The sequence below is a fragment of the Zeus faber genome, assembly GCF_960531495.2.
Source record: "Zeus faber genome assembly, chromosome: 1".
NCBI classification, from domain to species: Eukaryota; Metazoa; Chordata; class Actinopteri; order Zeiformes; family Zeidae; genus Zeus; species Zeus faber.
Window position 1 is genome coordinate 413,993 of NC_137193.1, and position 16,008 is coordinate 430,000.

The following is a 16,008-nucleotide window of genomic DNA, read 5'->3' on the forward strand; positions in this document are numbered from 1 at the left end:
GGTTTTAAAGTGGTAACTTCGCTAAAGCTGATGGCAGTGGCAGATGAGGCCCAACAGGTCCTGGTTCGTGACGCTAATTTGTAATTTCTTTGTTGTCGATGATGTGTTGATGAAGAGGGACTCTCCGCTGACGCTGACTTGATTATAATATTACGTTTATTACAAGTAAGAACAGCGTCAATCCAGACTTGCCATGGAATGTCTGGGAGAAAACCAAAGTCAAATGTGTTCCCTCTCGAATGGAACTAGGCAGTGTCTTTTATACTTGTACAGAGACAATGTAGGCCATCTGATTCCAATCTATGGAATAATTCCAATCTATGCTATAAGCCCCCTGGTCTTCAGGTTGCAGGGAACTTGTCACTGGGTCTGACTCTCACTCAGGTTCCTCCTCCACCCTCATGGAGTCTGACTCCGTCCTTATTTCTCTTTGTTTCGCTTTTAATTGTCTTGTCACTTTTTTCTACCCCTGAGCCAATGTCACTTTTGTTTTTTCTCTTTAGACGAGGTACGGTAAGTAGGGACTCCTCCTCCATCATCTCCATCGACTCCTCCTCCATCATCTCCATCGACTCCTCCTCCATCATCTCCATCGACTCCTCCTTAATTATCTCCATCGACTCCTCCTCCATCATCTCCTCATCCTTGCTGCCTCCTGTCAGCACCGCTCTGGTCACGTTTGCACCATCCTCCATTTCTCCCTCCTTCCCACCTGCACCTTCTGCATCTCCACCAGCCTCTCCCTGAGCTCCTACAGCACTACCACCCAGTGCCATCTCGGTGCCTCCATCAGCAGCTTCGGGTGAAGCCAGCTGCTTCACCAGCTTCATCCAAGGCTGCCGGCGTCACAGCTTCCTTCTGTCCTGCTATTTCCTCACCCGCTCCCTGCTTCTCCGTCCTGTTCTCCTGAACCACCTCCACCTGGGTGTGACCAGGTGGAGGTGGCACGGTGGCACGGTGCATTGCACTGCTGCCTCACAGCAAGAAGGTCCTGGGTCCGATTCCCGCCTGGGGCGCTGTTGGCACCGTGCTCCGGTGGGTTATCTCCCAAACAGCAGCCTTTATGTGTGGAGTTTGCATGTTCTCCCCGTGCTCACATGGGGTTTCCTCCACCTCACGTCAGTAAGGACCTCCACCAAAAACATGCACCCATCATCTGACCAGCGATGGACACTTATCACCTGGTCCCCGGGCGCGTCCACGTATGCTGCCCCCTGCTCCTGGCTGTGCCCCCGGAGGAAGGACAAGCCAGGATGGTTCAATGCAGAGGAACATGTGTGTGTGCAAGCATGTGTTGTAGTGTGGTGTGTTGCGTGATGAATAAAGACTGTTTCTTCTTCTTCTGTTTTTCCTCTGACCTCCCCTCCACCCATCCTTGGTGGTGCTCTGCTCTTCTCCCAGGACTCAGAGTCTTTTCCTGGACAGGCTCTCATCACGGCCAAAGCACTTTGTTGTCTCAGACATGATGTAAAGATGGTCGTCAAAGTCATTCACTCTTATTTTAAAACACATTTACCTGGTTCTGCTTGTTGAGGATCATCTGCACCGTCTCCTGTGAGACACCACAGGAGACGGCTGCAACTCAGGTGCTTTACATCCAGACCAAATTTTTTTCATGGTGGAGACTATTTTTCCACGTCTTGACAGTTCCCTGATCAGAACGTCATCACTACTAAAAGGTGGAACGTTGGACAATGTCACCGTGTTCACTGCGGTTGAGAGGAGACACCAAAACCACTGTGACGCCCTGTTCCACCACCCTGCGCACCTTCTCTAACACCACCACCACCACCACTCTGTTCACCTTCTCTAACACCACCACCACCCTGTTCACCTTCTCTAACACCACCACCACCACCACCACCGTGTTCACCTTCTCTACCACCACGTTCACCATCTCTAACACCACAACCGCCACCACCACCACCATGTTCACCTATTCTAACACCCCCATCACCACCACCACCACCACCGTGTTCACCTTCTCTAACACCACTACCACTACCACCACCACCACCACCACCACCACCACGTTCACCATCTCTAACACCACAACCGCCACCACCACCACCATGTTCACCTTCTCTAACACCACCACCACCACCACTCTGTTCACCTTCTCTAACACCACCACCACCCTGTTCACCTTCTCTAACACCACCACCACCACCACCACCGTGTTCACCTTCTCTACCACCACGTTCACCATCTCTAACACCACAACTGCCACCACCACCATGTTCACCTATTCTAACACCCCCATCACCACCACCACCACCACCATGTTCACCTATTCTAACACCACCATCACCACCACCGTGTTCACCTTCTCTAACACCACCACCACCACCACCACCACCGTGTTCACCTTCTCTACAGAGAGTATAAAAATATCAACCACACTACTGATCCTGGCTGCCAGGAGCACCAGGAAGCAGCGAAGATCTTAGCGCTGTGCTTCCGTGTTCACCTGGTGAGGTCCGACATGGCTGCGGACCCACACCACCACCACCCGCTGTATGTACACACCAAAACTAGTAAAAGCAAAAAACCAACACGTCACCAAAAAATAATTCAAAACACACAGAAAGATAAAAAGAAAGTCACTCCACGACAAACACTCACACCCAGATGAAAGAGAGAAAGAGAGAGGGAGACAGACAGAGAGAGAGCAAGACAGAGAGGGAGATGGAAAGAGAGAGGTGGAGAGAGCGAGAGAGAGACAGGTCCTGTTCTACTGATTCTCCCACAAAAATATAAATAAAACGGTTCTTAAGTGAGATAAACCTGAACATCTTTTGAAAACAAATCTAAGCTAAAGAAGAAGAAGACAAGTTGGAGACCTTTGGAAGAAAAATGTGAAGGAAATATGAGAAAGGAAAAGAAAAGAGCCAGACAAGCTAACGTATCTAAGGTAGCAGCAGAGGAATCTTAAGGAGCAGAGAGCTGGGGTCAGAAGAAAACTAAAGAAGTAAAGACAACAAACTCCTCTCCAGTAAAACAAAGCAGAGCAGCAGCAAGGTCAGTGCCTTGGTCAGCCCTGTGACACTTCCATCCTGCCACCATCCAGAGGATAAATGCTGACATCACCCGTGGATGTTCCCTCATGCCAAATGTCCGCCTGTCCACCACCACACCCTCAGTATTCACAGTCTCTATGACCACGTCCACCTTCGCTAGGACCCTAAAGGACGTGGCTTTATGACGCAGCCCAGGAAGCCCACCCAGGATCAGCAGAGGACCCAGCCTCCCGGAAGCCACACCTCTCTGCACTTCGGAGAAAACCCAGGATTTAGTGTGGTGATGACCCAACAGACAGTGGAGTGGGCTCCCTGTATGTATTGCAACCAAGTTCCAGCCAGTTTCCAGTCAACCACCATGCGCTTCCCAGCCGGTTGCCATTCGCCTGGAATCCTCCCTACTTCTCATGTGTCCTGACAGAATGTGTTTAATTTTGACTGTAAACACGCCCATTTTATCAATTGCAGTATGTCACCATGAGATGGCGCTAACTAAAACACAATCACGTTCCAGAGAGATTTCAGATTTTCACCCCTGACTCATTACCTGAGATATTGTCCTTTGAACCCTGACTTCTTTCAAAGTGCAATTGTTTTTTGTAATATGAATGAGAACAGGTCTTAATGATTTAATTTAATCTACATGTTGCTAAGCTGTTTTTTATTTACATTTTTAAAATTACAAAGTTCAATAGCTTTGTAATGACAGCACTCAAACTAGGTCTATGTATTTATAGTTTCAAGTTTATTGTCAAATACTTGATAACAATGCAAGCAACATTACCAGTAATGAGATTCTTAGTCTCAGAGCCAACTCAACTCAACATGTAAAATAAGGGTAAGTAGTGATGACAATAGAACAGTATTTAAAAACATAATTTGAAGAGTATTACAACAGTTAATTTTTAAACAGAAGTTTTAGATCTAAAATGGAAAGAAGTAGTGAAGTATAAGTAATATAAAAGTATTTACCCAAAAGGAAGACAAAATGAAATGCAAACAATATCGACAGTGAGTCAACTTGAAAGTGAACATCTTAAATAGTCGTGGGCCACGTGTCGTCCTACTGAATGGTAAGATAGACACAGTGTTGTAAGACAAACACTGCAATGTACTACAGGTATGCAATACTTAATCAATTAAAATGACTAGATTTAAAGTTTAACTAGCCATTTTTGTTTTAAAGTGGCCAAGTGTGTGGATTTATTGGTTTTAGTCTTCGGCCTTTTGATTTCAAAATGAGGGTTTTTGAACTATCTAATTGTTATGTTACTTGCTAAAATAATTGTGAAATATCACAACAAATTTCTGCATTTGAGCCTCTCTGTCTGAGAAACGGTCCCCCATCATCCCCCCATCTAATAGATTGATTTTCAGAATTCCAAAAAAATAGCAATGGCACAGTAAAATGTTAAAAATAAACCAATAAAAGTTGATCGAATAAAATCAACCCCAGGGATATAATAATTATTTTTACAACCGTTAAAGAGACTAAGCAGTATATGGGTAATTCTGAACACTCGAGATTGTTTTGCTGTTGATACAGTTTAAACTCCATGGTTTACTTCACGGATTAGTTGTCAACTATTAAATAAATCGCCGTATGATAGTAAACTGGTTATTTGATTCCCCCTCTACAGAGAGGAATTTTCACTTCTCAGTGAGAAAGGGGTGGATTGCTCCATTGGAATGTGGAGATTTTGGTCAATGGGTCTGTGTTTGCATATGTATGGGTAGGTGTGGGGGCTTACAGACCTGTTGGGTGACACAATGATCAGCCAACGATCAATGTCAGTGTCAGCCAATGATCAGTGTAAACAAAGAGATGGCCCAAGGCCTTGTCTGCGGTCTGCTTCATAGTCACTCAAAAATGTGTAGTACGGCAATTAGAGTCAATACAGTATCCTTGTGTAAAAGTTGTAGACTGGAAGGCTATGATACAAATGATTATTAAAAAAAATAAAACAGAAAGTAGGAAGCAATAGGTAAAACATGTAATAAACAATAAAGGGTGATGCAGCAATACAGATAAAAATGATCTCATGCAATCAATAGTCACTTTTTCCCCCCCTGTGCTGTCAGCATGCTGGCCATACAACACAGAGTATTTCTTCCATTGCACCTAGGCGAGAGTTAGTCTGCAAGTGGAGTTGAAGTTCTCAACCTGCAATGCAACTCTTCATTAATTCTTAAATCATCAACAACTGCTGCAATAACTCTGTCTTGTGGACGAGCTGTAGAATGACAAGAGCACAGTTTTTGGTTATAGAGAACCACGACGAGCCCCCCTCTATGGAGAACTATTTATCCTGTTTAGGTCTATAAACAACTGATCACTACTCCAAGAGGGAGAATCACCACGGTGAGACAATTAAACATAGAACTAAACAACATTTACACAAAAACATGAACATTGGACGACAACATTTATTAAAAAACAATGAATTAGGTCCAGGAAAACTGGAATTACAACTGGTCACGTGGCCTCTTCCTGTCAAAGTTATGACAGTAAATGAGGGAGAAAAGGAGAGGGATGCAACCAGGAAGGTGCTGGTGTGTGTTCAAAGCAAGTGTGTGTGTGTGTGTGTGTGTGTGTGTGTGTGTGTGTGTGTCAGGTGTCCCCCCCATTTGTTTTGGTGTATAAGGTATTATGTCGTGGTGCACCCAAGCACCTGAAAGGGCCCTGAAACCCCCCCAACTCCGTAGCCTTGTAGACAACCTACTGCTGCAGGAAAGCCCCAAGCACCCTGCCCTGCAGCCACAGAAGACCCCCAGGCCCCCAGAGAAGCTAGAGGGCCGCGCCCGGCCCCAAGAGCATAACCCAGTCCCAGGGAGCACGAGGAGACCCCGCACCCCAGGGGCGCACACATACAACCCACCTCCAAGTGAAGGCACAAGATGCAGCCACAGGCACAGGATCCAGTCCCTGCGCCGGCAGACCAACGCCCCGCCCAAACCACCTGCCCCGCAGGCGAGCCGGTGGGACCATCATGCCCACCCACGCCCTGCGTAAGGGTGAGCCCCGCCCCATTGCAGCCAACCAGAAGCCCCGCCCATTGCAGCCAACCAGAAGCCCCATACGGCATAAGCGCCAAGTGCTTATCCGCATGTGCTCAGCGTGGGGCACATGGATGTTAGACCCCCCCCCCTCCCGATGCCAGCAGGCCGCCAGATATATGGGCCCTCTACCACCCCCGTCATCGGTTGTGCCCTCCAGAGAAGCCATGCAGCAGGAGCAAAAGGTTGACAGCCACCCCCCACATGCCACCCCACACATAAACATTTTCCGAGACATGAGCTCTGTGCAGAATCTTATATTGGATGAGTTGAATTTGGAGTTGCGGGTCATAGAAAAGGTGGTGTTGCAAATAAGCTTCCGCAGGTTGATATCGGTGGGAACGGCAAAGGTCTCTTTCCCATTCCATTGTATTTGTTCCATTGCATCTAGGACAGAGTTAGTCTGCAAGTGGAGGTGAACTTCTCAACCTGCAAAGTAACTCTATATTCATTCTTTAATCATCAACATCTGCTGAAATAACTCTGTCCTGTGGACGACTTGTTGGACAACAAGAACACAACTTTTTATTACACACAACCACCACCAACCCCCTCTTTGGAGAAACATCTTATCATGCTTTGTTCCATAAACAACTAATCATCATTACTACTCCAAGAGGGAGAATCACCATGGGTGAGACAAATAAACATAGAAGCAAACAACATGTACATGGGAAAAAAATAAACATAGAAGCAAACAACAACATGTACATGGGAAGACATAAACATAGAAGCAAACAACATGTACATGGGAAAAAAATAAACATAGAAGCAAACAACATGTACATGGAAAAAACAGAAACAAATATGTACATGAAAAAACATAAACATAGAAGCAAACAACATGTACATGGAAAAACATAAACATAGAAACAAACATGTACATGGAAAAAACAGAAACAAACACGTACATGAAAGAAACATAAACATAGAAGCAAACAACATGTACATGGGAAAACATAAACATAGAAGCAAACAGCAACATGTACATGGAAAAACATAAACATAGAAGCAAACAACAACATGTACATGGAAAAGCATAAACATAGAAACGAAAAATAATATGTACAAGGAAAAAACAAACATAGAAACAAACATGTATCGGCAAAACAGAGTCAATCAAGTCCAGGAAAAGTGGAACAGCAAGTGGTCACGTGGCCTCTTCCCGTCATAGTTATGGCAGTAAATGAGGGATGGAACCAGGAGGGTGTTGGGGTGTATTCAAAGCAGGTGCACAGACTCCACTCGGTCCATGTACAGTAAGCTTAGGAAAGCCAGCTGAAACACTCCGCCACAACTGGACAATCCATCAGGTGAAGCGCTTGCAATTCTGTGTCTTGATATGTGGAATTTAATTCAATTCCCCTATTTTTGAGAAGTTAACTGCCCTTAGCGTGCGCCTCATTCTATCATTTAGATGAATCGCATCATGACACACCTCACTCTTGTGTCTGAGTTAGTCACCGTTTTTAAATCCTGCCTTCATTTTTTTCATTTCTTAATTCATTTTACTATTTTAATTTTTCCTGTTTTACCATTATTTTCCTTCATCACTTATTCTTGCTATCATTTTGCTTTTTATTAAAGTAGTTAGCATTATAAAATAAATCAATTTATTGGAAAGAAGTTGTCTGAAGTAGACAGTAGTAAATGAATCGGACAATTATACTAGTTCATTTGGTTTTGATTTTCCCTTGTGCCTCGTGAACAAATATAATTTAATATGATAATTGAATAATGAGTAAACCATATAACGTTAATTAAAGTGGTCATAATGCTACATTTACGTTAATAAAAAGCAGTCAGAATCAGAAGCGATCACCACTTTAATCAGTTTTCACAGTTATTAGAAATATCAAAACAATAAACGAGGACGATTCATGTCTAATGTTAAAACAATAAATAAATAAATACATATTATAAACATGCAATGAAAAATACAAAAGCATAAATAAATATCATCATATAAATAACATAAATACCTAGACAATATCATATAAACAATACAAGAACATAAATATTTAAAATTTTAAAATTAAATTATATAAATAGAAAAATATTATTAAATAAATCAGATAAAACATAAATACATAAGAAATGATCAGCAGAGAGTGATAAAAACATGTTATGAATAATAATACTAATAACATTATTATAATAATGATGATTATTAGGAATAATAACAATAATCATATAATTTCACTGATTATTTTGCTTTGACAAAAACCTTTATACCAAAGATATGAAACAGTACTACAGTACTACTGTAGTAAGATGGTCAGTAGAGCAGTACTGTAATAAGATGGTCAGTAGAGTAGTACTGTAGTTGTAGTAGTAGTAGTAGTAGTAGTACTGTAGAATTAGTAGTATTGCAGCAGTATTACAGCACAGCGCCCCTACAGCTTGTCTCTGGTAAGATGGCCAGTAGAATAGTAGTGTACTACTGTCGTATACTACTGTAGTAGTAGTAGTAGTGTAGTACTGTAGTAGCAGTAGTACTGTAGTAGAAGTAGTAGTAGCATTGCAGTAGTATTGCAGTAGTAGTACAGCACAGCGCCCCCTACATCTCATCTCTGGTAAGATGGTCAGTAGAGTAGTAGTGTACTACTGTAGTGTACTACTGTAGTACTGTAGTAGTAGAAGTAGTAGTGTAGTACTGTAGTAGCAGTAGTACTGTAGTAGTAGTAGTAGCATTGCAGTAGTAGTACAGCACAGTGCCCCCTACAGCTCATCTCTGGTGAGATGGTCAGTAGAGTAGTAGTGTACTACTGAAGTAGTAGTAGTAGTGTAGTACTGTAGTAGTAGTAGCATTGCAGTAGTAGTACAGCACAGTGCCCCCTACAGCTCGTCTCTGGTAAGATGGTCAGTAGAGTAGTAGTGTACTACTGTAGTAGTAGTAGTAGTAGTAGTACTGTAGTACTGTAGTAGCAGTAGTACTGTAGCAATAGTAGCATTGCAGTAGCATTGCAGTAGTAGTACAGCACAGGGCCCCCTACAGCTCGTCTCTGGTAAGATGGTCAGTAGAGTAGTAGTGTACTACTGTAGTGTACTACTGTAGTAGTAGTAGTAGTAGTAGTAGTACTGTAGTACTATAGTAGCAGTAGTACTGTAGCAATAGTAGCATTGCAGTAGTAGTACAGCACAGGGCCCCCTACAGCTCGTCTCTGGTAAGATGGTCAGTAGAGTAGTAGTGTACTACTGTAGTAGTAGTAGTAGTAGTAGTACTGTAGTACTGTAGTAGCAGTAGTACTGTAGCAATAGTAGCATTGCAGTAGTAGTACAGCACAGGGCCCCCTACAGCTCGTCTCTGGTAAGATGGTCAGTAGAGTAGTAGTGTACTACTGTAGTGTACTACTGTAGTAGTAGTAGTAGTAGTAGTACTGTAGTACTGTAGTAGCAGTAGTACTGTAGCAATAGTAGCAGTGCAGTAGCATTGCAGTAGTAGTACAGCACAGGGCCCCCTACAGCTCGTCTCTGGTAAGATGGTCAGTAGAGTAGTAGTGTACTACTGTAGTGTACTACTGTAGTAGTAGTAGTAGTAGTAGTACTGTAGTACTGTAGTAGCAGTAGTACTGTAGCAATAGTAGCAGTGCAGTAGCATTGCAGTAGTAGTACAGCACAGGGCCCCCTACAGCTCGTCTCTGGTCTGCAGCTGATGAGTGGATTCTCGTCGCAAGAACTGAAGGAAATCATTCAACTCCCGACCGCCCTGCGACAACACACTGGTTATACTGGTTATACTAGTTATAGTAGTTATTCTGGTTATACTAGTTGGAGTATTTGTTCTAGTTACAGTAGTTATACTGGATATACAAGTTATAGTAGTTATAATGGTTATACTAGTTACACCGGTTAGGCTAGTTAGAGTAGTTATCCTGGTTATACTGGTTAGGCTAGTTATACTGGTTATACTGGCTAGAGTAGTTGGACTGGTTACACTGGTGGCACTAGTTATACAGATCTTACCTCGTATCGAATAGGTTGATCCTTTCCTCCTGCTGGAACAAAATAGAAGGTGGGAAAACTGGAGAGAGAGACAGACAATTAACAAATTATACAACTAGTATGTCTAGTTGTATAACTAGTATGTTAAGTTGTATAACGAGTATGTTAAGTTGTATAACGAGTATGTATAGTTGTATAACTAGTATGTCTACTTGTATAATGAGAATGTCTATTTGTATAACTAGTATGTCTCGATGTATAACTAGTATGTCTATTTGTATAGCTAGTATGTCTATTTGAATAGCTAGTATGTCTAGTTGTATTACAAGTATGTCTAGTTTAATAACTAGTATGACTAGTTTAATAACTAGTATACTGTGCTGTATTATCCCAAACACTACCTCACTCTATTCACATGCCACTTTAATTCACATGCCACTTTAATGCACATATCTGTATATACATAGGCATATTCCCTCTATCTATTCCATTTTATTTCATTTTATTTTTATTGTATTTTATTCTATATATTTTTATCTTATTCTATAAGTATTCAACTTACTGTATTACGTTTTAGGAGTCAGTCGGTCTATTAGAAAGGAATTTTTTATTTTTATTTTTTCCTAGGACATATTGTGTGCTATCACCGGGTGCGTTGCATTACATTTCACTGCATATATGTATGAAAGTATGTATATGTATGTGACAAATAAAAATCTTGAATCTTGAATCTAGTATGTCTAGTTGTATGACTTGGATGTCTAGTTGAATAACTGGTATGAATAGTTGAATAACTAGTATGTCTAGTTGTATAAGTTGTATGTCTACTTGTATAACTAGAATGTCTAGTATTATCACTTGTATGTCTAGTTATACAACTAGTATGACTAGTTGAATAACAAGTATGTCTATTTGTATAACTAATATGTCTCGATGTATAACTAGGGTGTCTATTTGCATAGCTAGTATGTTTAGTTGAATAACTAGTATGTCTACTTGTATAACTAGTATGTCTAGTTTAATAACTAGTATGTCTTATTGTATAACTAGTATGTCTTGTTGTATAACTAGTATGTCTACTTGTATAACTAGTATGTCTAGTTTAATAACTAGTATGTCTAGTTTAATAACTAGTATGTCTTGTTGTATAACTAGTATGTCTTGTTGTATAACTAGTATGTCTACTTGTATAACTAGTATGTCTAGTTTAATAACTAGTATGTCTAGTTTAATAACTAGTATGTCTTGTTGTATAACTAGTATGTCTTGTTGTATAACTAGTATGTCTAGGTGTATAACTAATATGTCTAGTTTAATAACTAGTATGATAGGTATAATAAGTAGTATGACTAGTTGTATAACTAGTATGTCTAGATATACAACTAGTATATTAAGTTGTATGACTAGTACGTCTAGTTGTATAACTAGTCTATCTAGTTGTATCACTAGTATGTATAGTTCTATAATTAGTATGACTAGTTGTATAAGTTGTATGTTTACTTGTATAACTAGAATGGTTAGTATTAAGAAAGAAGAAACAGTCTTTATTCGTCACGCAACACACCACACTACAACACATGCTTGATGGTGCTGGTGAAATGGTTCCTCTGCATTGAACCATCCTGGCTTGTCCTTCCTCCGGGGGCACAGCCAGGAGCAGTGGGCAGCGTACGTGGACGCGCCCGGGGACCAGGTGATAAGTGTCCATCGCTGGTCAGACCATGATGGTGCATGTTTTTGGTGGAGGTCCTTACTGACGTGAGGTGGAGGAAACCCCATGTGAGCACGGGGAGAACATGCAAACTCCACCCAGAAAGGCTCCTGTTTGGGAGATAACCCACCGGAGCACGGTGCCAACAGCGCCCCAGGCGGGAATCGAACCCAGGACCTTCTTGCTGTGAGGCAGCAGTGCAATGCACTGCGCCACCGTGCCACAAAAGCAGCGTTGCACTGGCCGGGAATCGAACCCGGGCCTCACGCGTGGCAGGCGAGAATTCTACCACTCAAGAGGTTTATTCGTCACATACATACTTTCATACATATACATACTTTCATATATATATATACATACCTTATACATATACAGTACATACTTTCATACATATACATACTTTCATACATAGATGCAGTGAAATGTAATGCAACGCATCCGGTGATTACACACAATATGTCCTAGGAAAATGTCTTTCTACTAGACCAACTAACTGACTCCTAAAACGCAATACAGTAAGTCGAATACTTATAGAATAAAATAAAATAAAATAAAATGGAATAGATAAAGGGAATAGGCTTACGTAGTAATACAACTAGTCATACTAGTTATAACTAGTATGACTCATTTAATAACTAGTATGACTGGTTTAATAACTAGTATGAGTAGTTGAATAACTGGTATGTCTAGTTTAAAAAGTAGAATGACTAGTTGAATAACTAGTATGTCTAGTTGGATAACTTGTATGTCTAGTTGAATAACTAGTATGACTATAATAACTAGTATGAATAGTTTAATAACTAGTATGACTTGTTTAATAACTAGTATGACTATAATAACTAGTATGAATAGTTTAATAACTAGTATGACTTGTTTAATAACTAGTATGTCTAGTTTAGTAACTAGTATCACTAGTTGAATAACTAGTACGTCTAGTTGAATAACTAGTATGACTAGTTGAATAACTAGAATGACTTGTTTAATAACTAGAATGACTAGTTTAATAGCTAGTAGGTCTAGTTGAATAACTAGTATGACTAGTTTAATAATTAGAATGACTAGTTTAATAACTAGTATGTCTAGTTTAATAACTAGTCATACTAGTTTAATAACTAGTACGACTAGTTGAATAACTAGTATGCCTAGTTTAATAAATAGTATGACTAGTTTAATAACTAGTATGTCTAGTTGTATAAATAATATGTCTAGTTGAATAACTTGTATGTCTAGTTGAATAACTAGTATGAGTAGTTGAATAACTAGTATGAGTAGCTGAATTCCTAGTATGAGTAGTTGATAAACCAGTATGTCTAGTTGAATAACTAGTATGACTAGTTGAATAACTAGTTTGACTAGTCTTATAACTAGTATGATTAGTTTAATAACTAGAATGACTAGTTTAATAACTAGTATGAAAAGTTTAATAACTAGTAGTTGTATAACTTGTATGTCAAGTTTAATAACGAGTATGTCTGGTTGAATAACTAGTATGACTAGTTAAATAACTAGTATGAATAGTTGAATAACTAGTATGAATAGTTGAATAACTAGTATGACTCGTTTAATAACTAGTATGACTAGTTTAATAACTAGTATGACTCGTTTAATAACTCATTTTTTCCAATTTAATAACTAGTATGTCTAGTTGAATAACTAGAATGACTAGTTTAATAACTAGAATGACTAGTTTAATAACTAGAATGACTAGTTTAATAGCTAGTAGGTCTAGTTGAATAACTAGTATGACTAGTTGAATAACTAGTATGACTAGTTTAATAAATACAATGAATAGTTTAATAACTAGCATGACTCGTTTAATAACTAGTATGAATAGTTGAATAACTAGTATGACTAGTTTAATAACTAGTATGTCTAGTTTAAAAAGAAGAATGACTAGTTTAATAACTAGTATGTCTAGTTGAATAACTAGTATGACTAGTTTAATAACTAGTATGACTAGTTGAATAACTTGTATGTCTAGTTGTATAACTTGTATGTCTAGTTGAATAAATAGTATGAATAGTTGAATAACTAGTATGACTAGTTTAATAACTAGTATAACTTGTTTAATAACTAGTATTAATAGTTGAATAATTTGTATGACTAGTTGAATAACTAGTATGAATAGTTGAATAACTAGTATGACTAGTTTAATAACTAGTATTAATAGTTGAATAACTTGTATGACTAGTTGAATAACTTGTATGACTAGTTGAATAACTAGTATGAGTCGTTGAATAACTAGTATGAATAGTTGAATAACTAGTACTAATAGTTGAATAACTTGTATGACTAGTTGAATAACTAGTATGTCTAGTTGTACAACTTGTATGTCTAGTTGTACAACTTGTATGTCTAGTTGAATAACTAGTATGAATAGTTGAATAACTAGTATGACTAGTTTAATAACTAGTATAACTCATTTAATAACTAGTATTAATGGTTGAATAACTTGTATGACTAGTTGAATAACTAGTATGTCTAGTTGTATAACTTGTATGTCTAGTTGAATAACTAGTATGAATAGTTGAATAACTAGTATGACTTGTTTAATAACTAGTTTTAATAGTTGAATAACTTGTATGTCTAGTTGAATAACTAGTATGACTAATTGAATAACTAGTATGACTAGTTAAATAACTTGTAAACTGTCTCTCGTTGTACGTTCGTTTCTACGGAGCGCCACCAGTTGGCGTCACTAGCTAGTGTTGGCGACGTGGACCTTATGGACCAATCAGGATCCAGTATTTCAGTCACCTCACCCCTGGACGTGGAAGCCGACGGGGACGTCATTGGCTGCGGCGTCCATCTTAGTGACCAGGATATGAGGATCAGAGGAGAGCTGGAGGAGTTATTATCATTATTATTATTCATATTATTATTATTATTATTGGTAATATAAATGTACTTTATTAATCCCCAAAGGGAAATTCCAGTGTTGCAGCAGCAGACAAAACACACATCATGTTTTAATACATATAAAATAATAAATTAATAAAAAAATAAAATAAATAAAATAAATAATAATAATAATAATAATGATAAAGAGAATAAAATAAAATGTAACTCATTATTATTATGTTTTGAATTATTATTATTATTATTATTGATATGTTATTATTACCATTGTTAATTTTATTTTATTATGATCTTGTTATTATAATTATTATTATTGTTATAATTATCATCATTATTATTATTACTACTATTACTATTATATCATTATTATATTGTTATTGTTATTATCATTATTATATTATCATTATCATTTTTGTCATGATTATTATTATCCTTATTATTCTTATTACTATTATTGTCATTATCAAAAAATATTATCATTATTATCATTATCATTATTATCATGATTATTATTATCATTATTATTCTTATTACTATTATTGTCATTATCATAATAATATTATCATTATTATTATTATAATTATAATAATTATTATTATTGTTGTCGTTATCATTATAATATTATTATTATTATCACTATTATCATAATTATTATTATTTTTTTTTTTGAAGAGACATCTTGTACTACCTCCTGTTGACATTTCAACTCCTCCCCAAACACACCTAGCCCCTCCCACAATGACAACAGACTCTCCAAACCACACCCCTAAAACCAACAAAATCCATCCCATAATACCTTGAGCCCAGTGTCTGTGTGAGTGCTTGTGCGTCTCAGTGTGTGTGTGTGTGTGTGTGTGTGTGTGTACCTTGTGTGCCAGTGCAGTGTACAGTGGTTGTAGCCTCTTGCAGTGTGAACAGGACTCAGAGTGAAACTGGATCAAAACATCGACGTCAGGACGGAGCACGATCTGCTGGAAGGACTCAGCCACCACCACCTGCAATGATAATAATTATAATAATTATAATTATAATAATATACACTCAGCCACCACCACCTGCAATGATAATAATTACAATAATTATAATAATAATAATAATAATAATATACACTCAGCCACCACCACCTGCAATGATAATAATTATAATAATTATAATTATAATAATATACACTCAGCCACCACCACCTGCAATGATAATAATTATAATAATAATAATTATAATAATAATAATTATAATAATATACAGTCAGCCACCACCACCTGCAATGATAATAATTATAATAATAATAATTATAATAATATACACTCAGCCACCACCACCTGCAATGATAATAATTATAATAATAATAATTATAATAATAATAATAATTATAATAATATACACTCAGCCACCACCACCTGCAATGATAATAATAAT

General features: G+C 38.3%; 1 protein-coding gene across 1 annotated transcript in view; it reads right to left on the reverse strand.

The window, feature by feature from the left end:
• Positions 1 to 8,439: 8,439 nt before the first annotated feature.
• LOC307238063 (protein disulfide-isomerase A3-like) overlaps positions 8,440 to 16,008 on the reverse strand; it is a gene marked incomplete at its 5' end in the record, with an annotated part of 23,822 nt that continues 16,253 nt past the window's right edge. The window contains 4 exons of the mRNA XM_080010910.1: positions 8,440 to 9,786; positions 10,044 to 10,101; positions 14,496 to 14,575; positions 15,459 to 15,587. Coding sequence (XP_079867036.1) covers positions 9,706 to 9,786; positions 10,044 to 10,101; positions 14,496 to 14,575; positions 15,459 to 15,587 — 348 coding nt within the window. The 3' untranslated portion in view covers positions 8,440 to 9,705. The remainder of the gene's footprint in view (positions 9,787 to 10,043; positions 10,102 to 14,495; positions 14,576 to 15,458; positions 15,588 to 16,008) is intronic.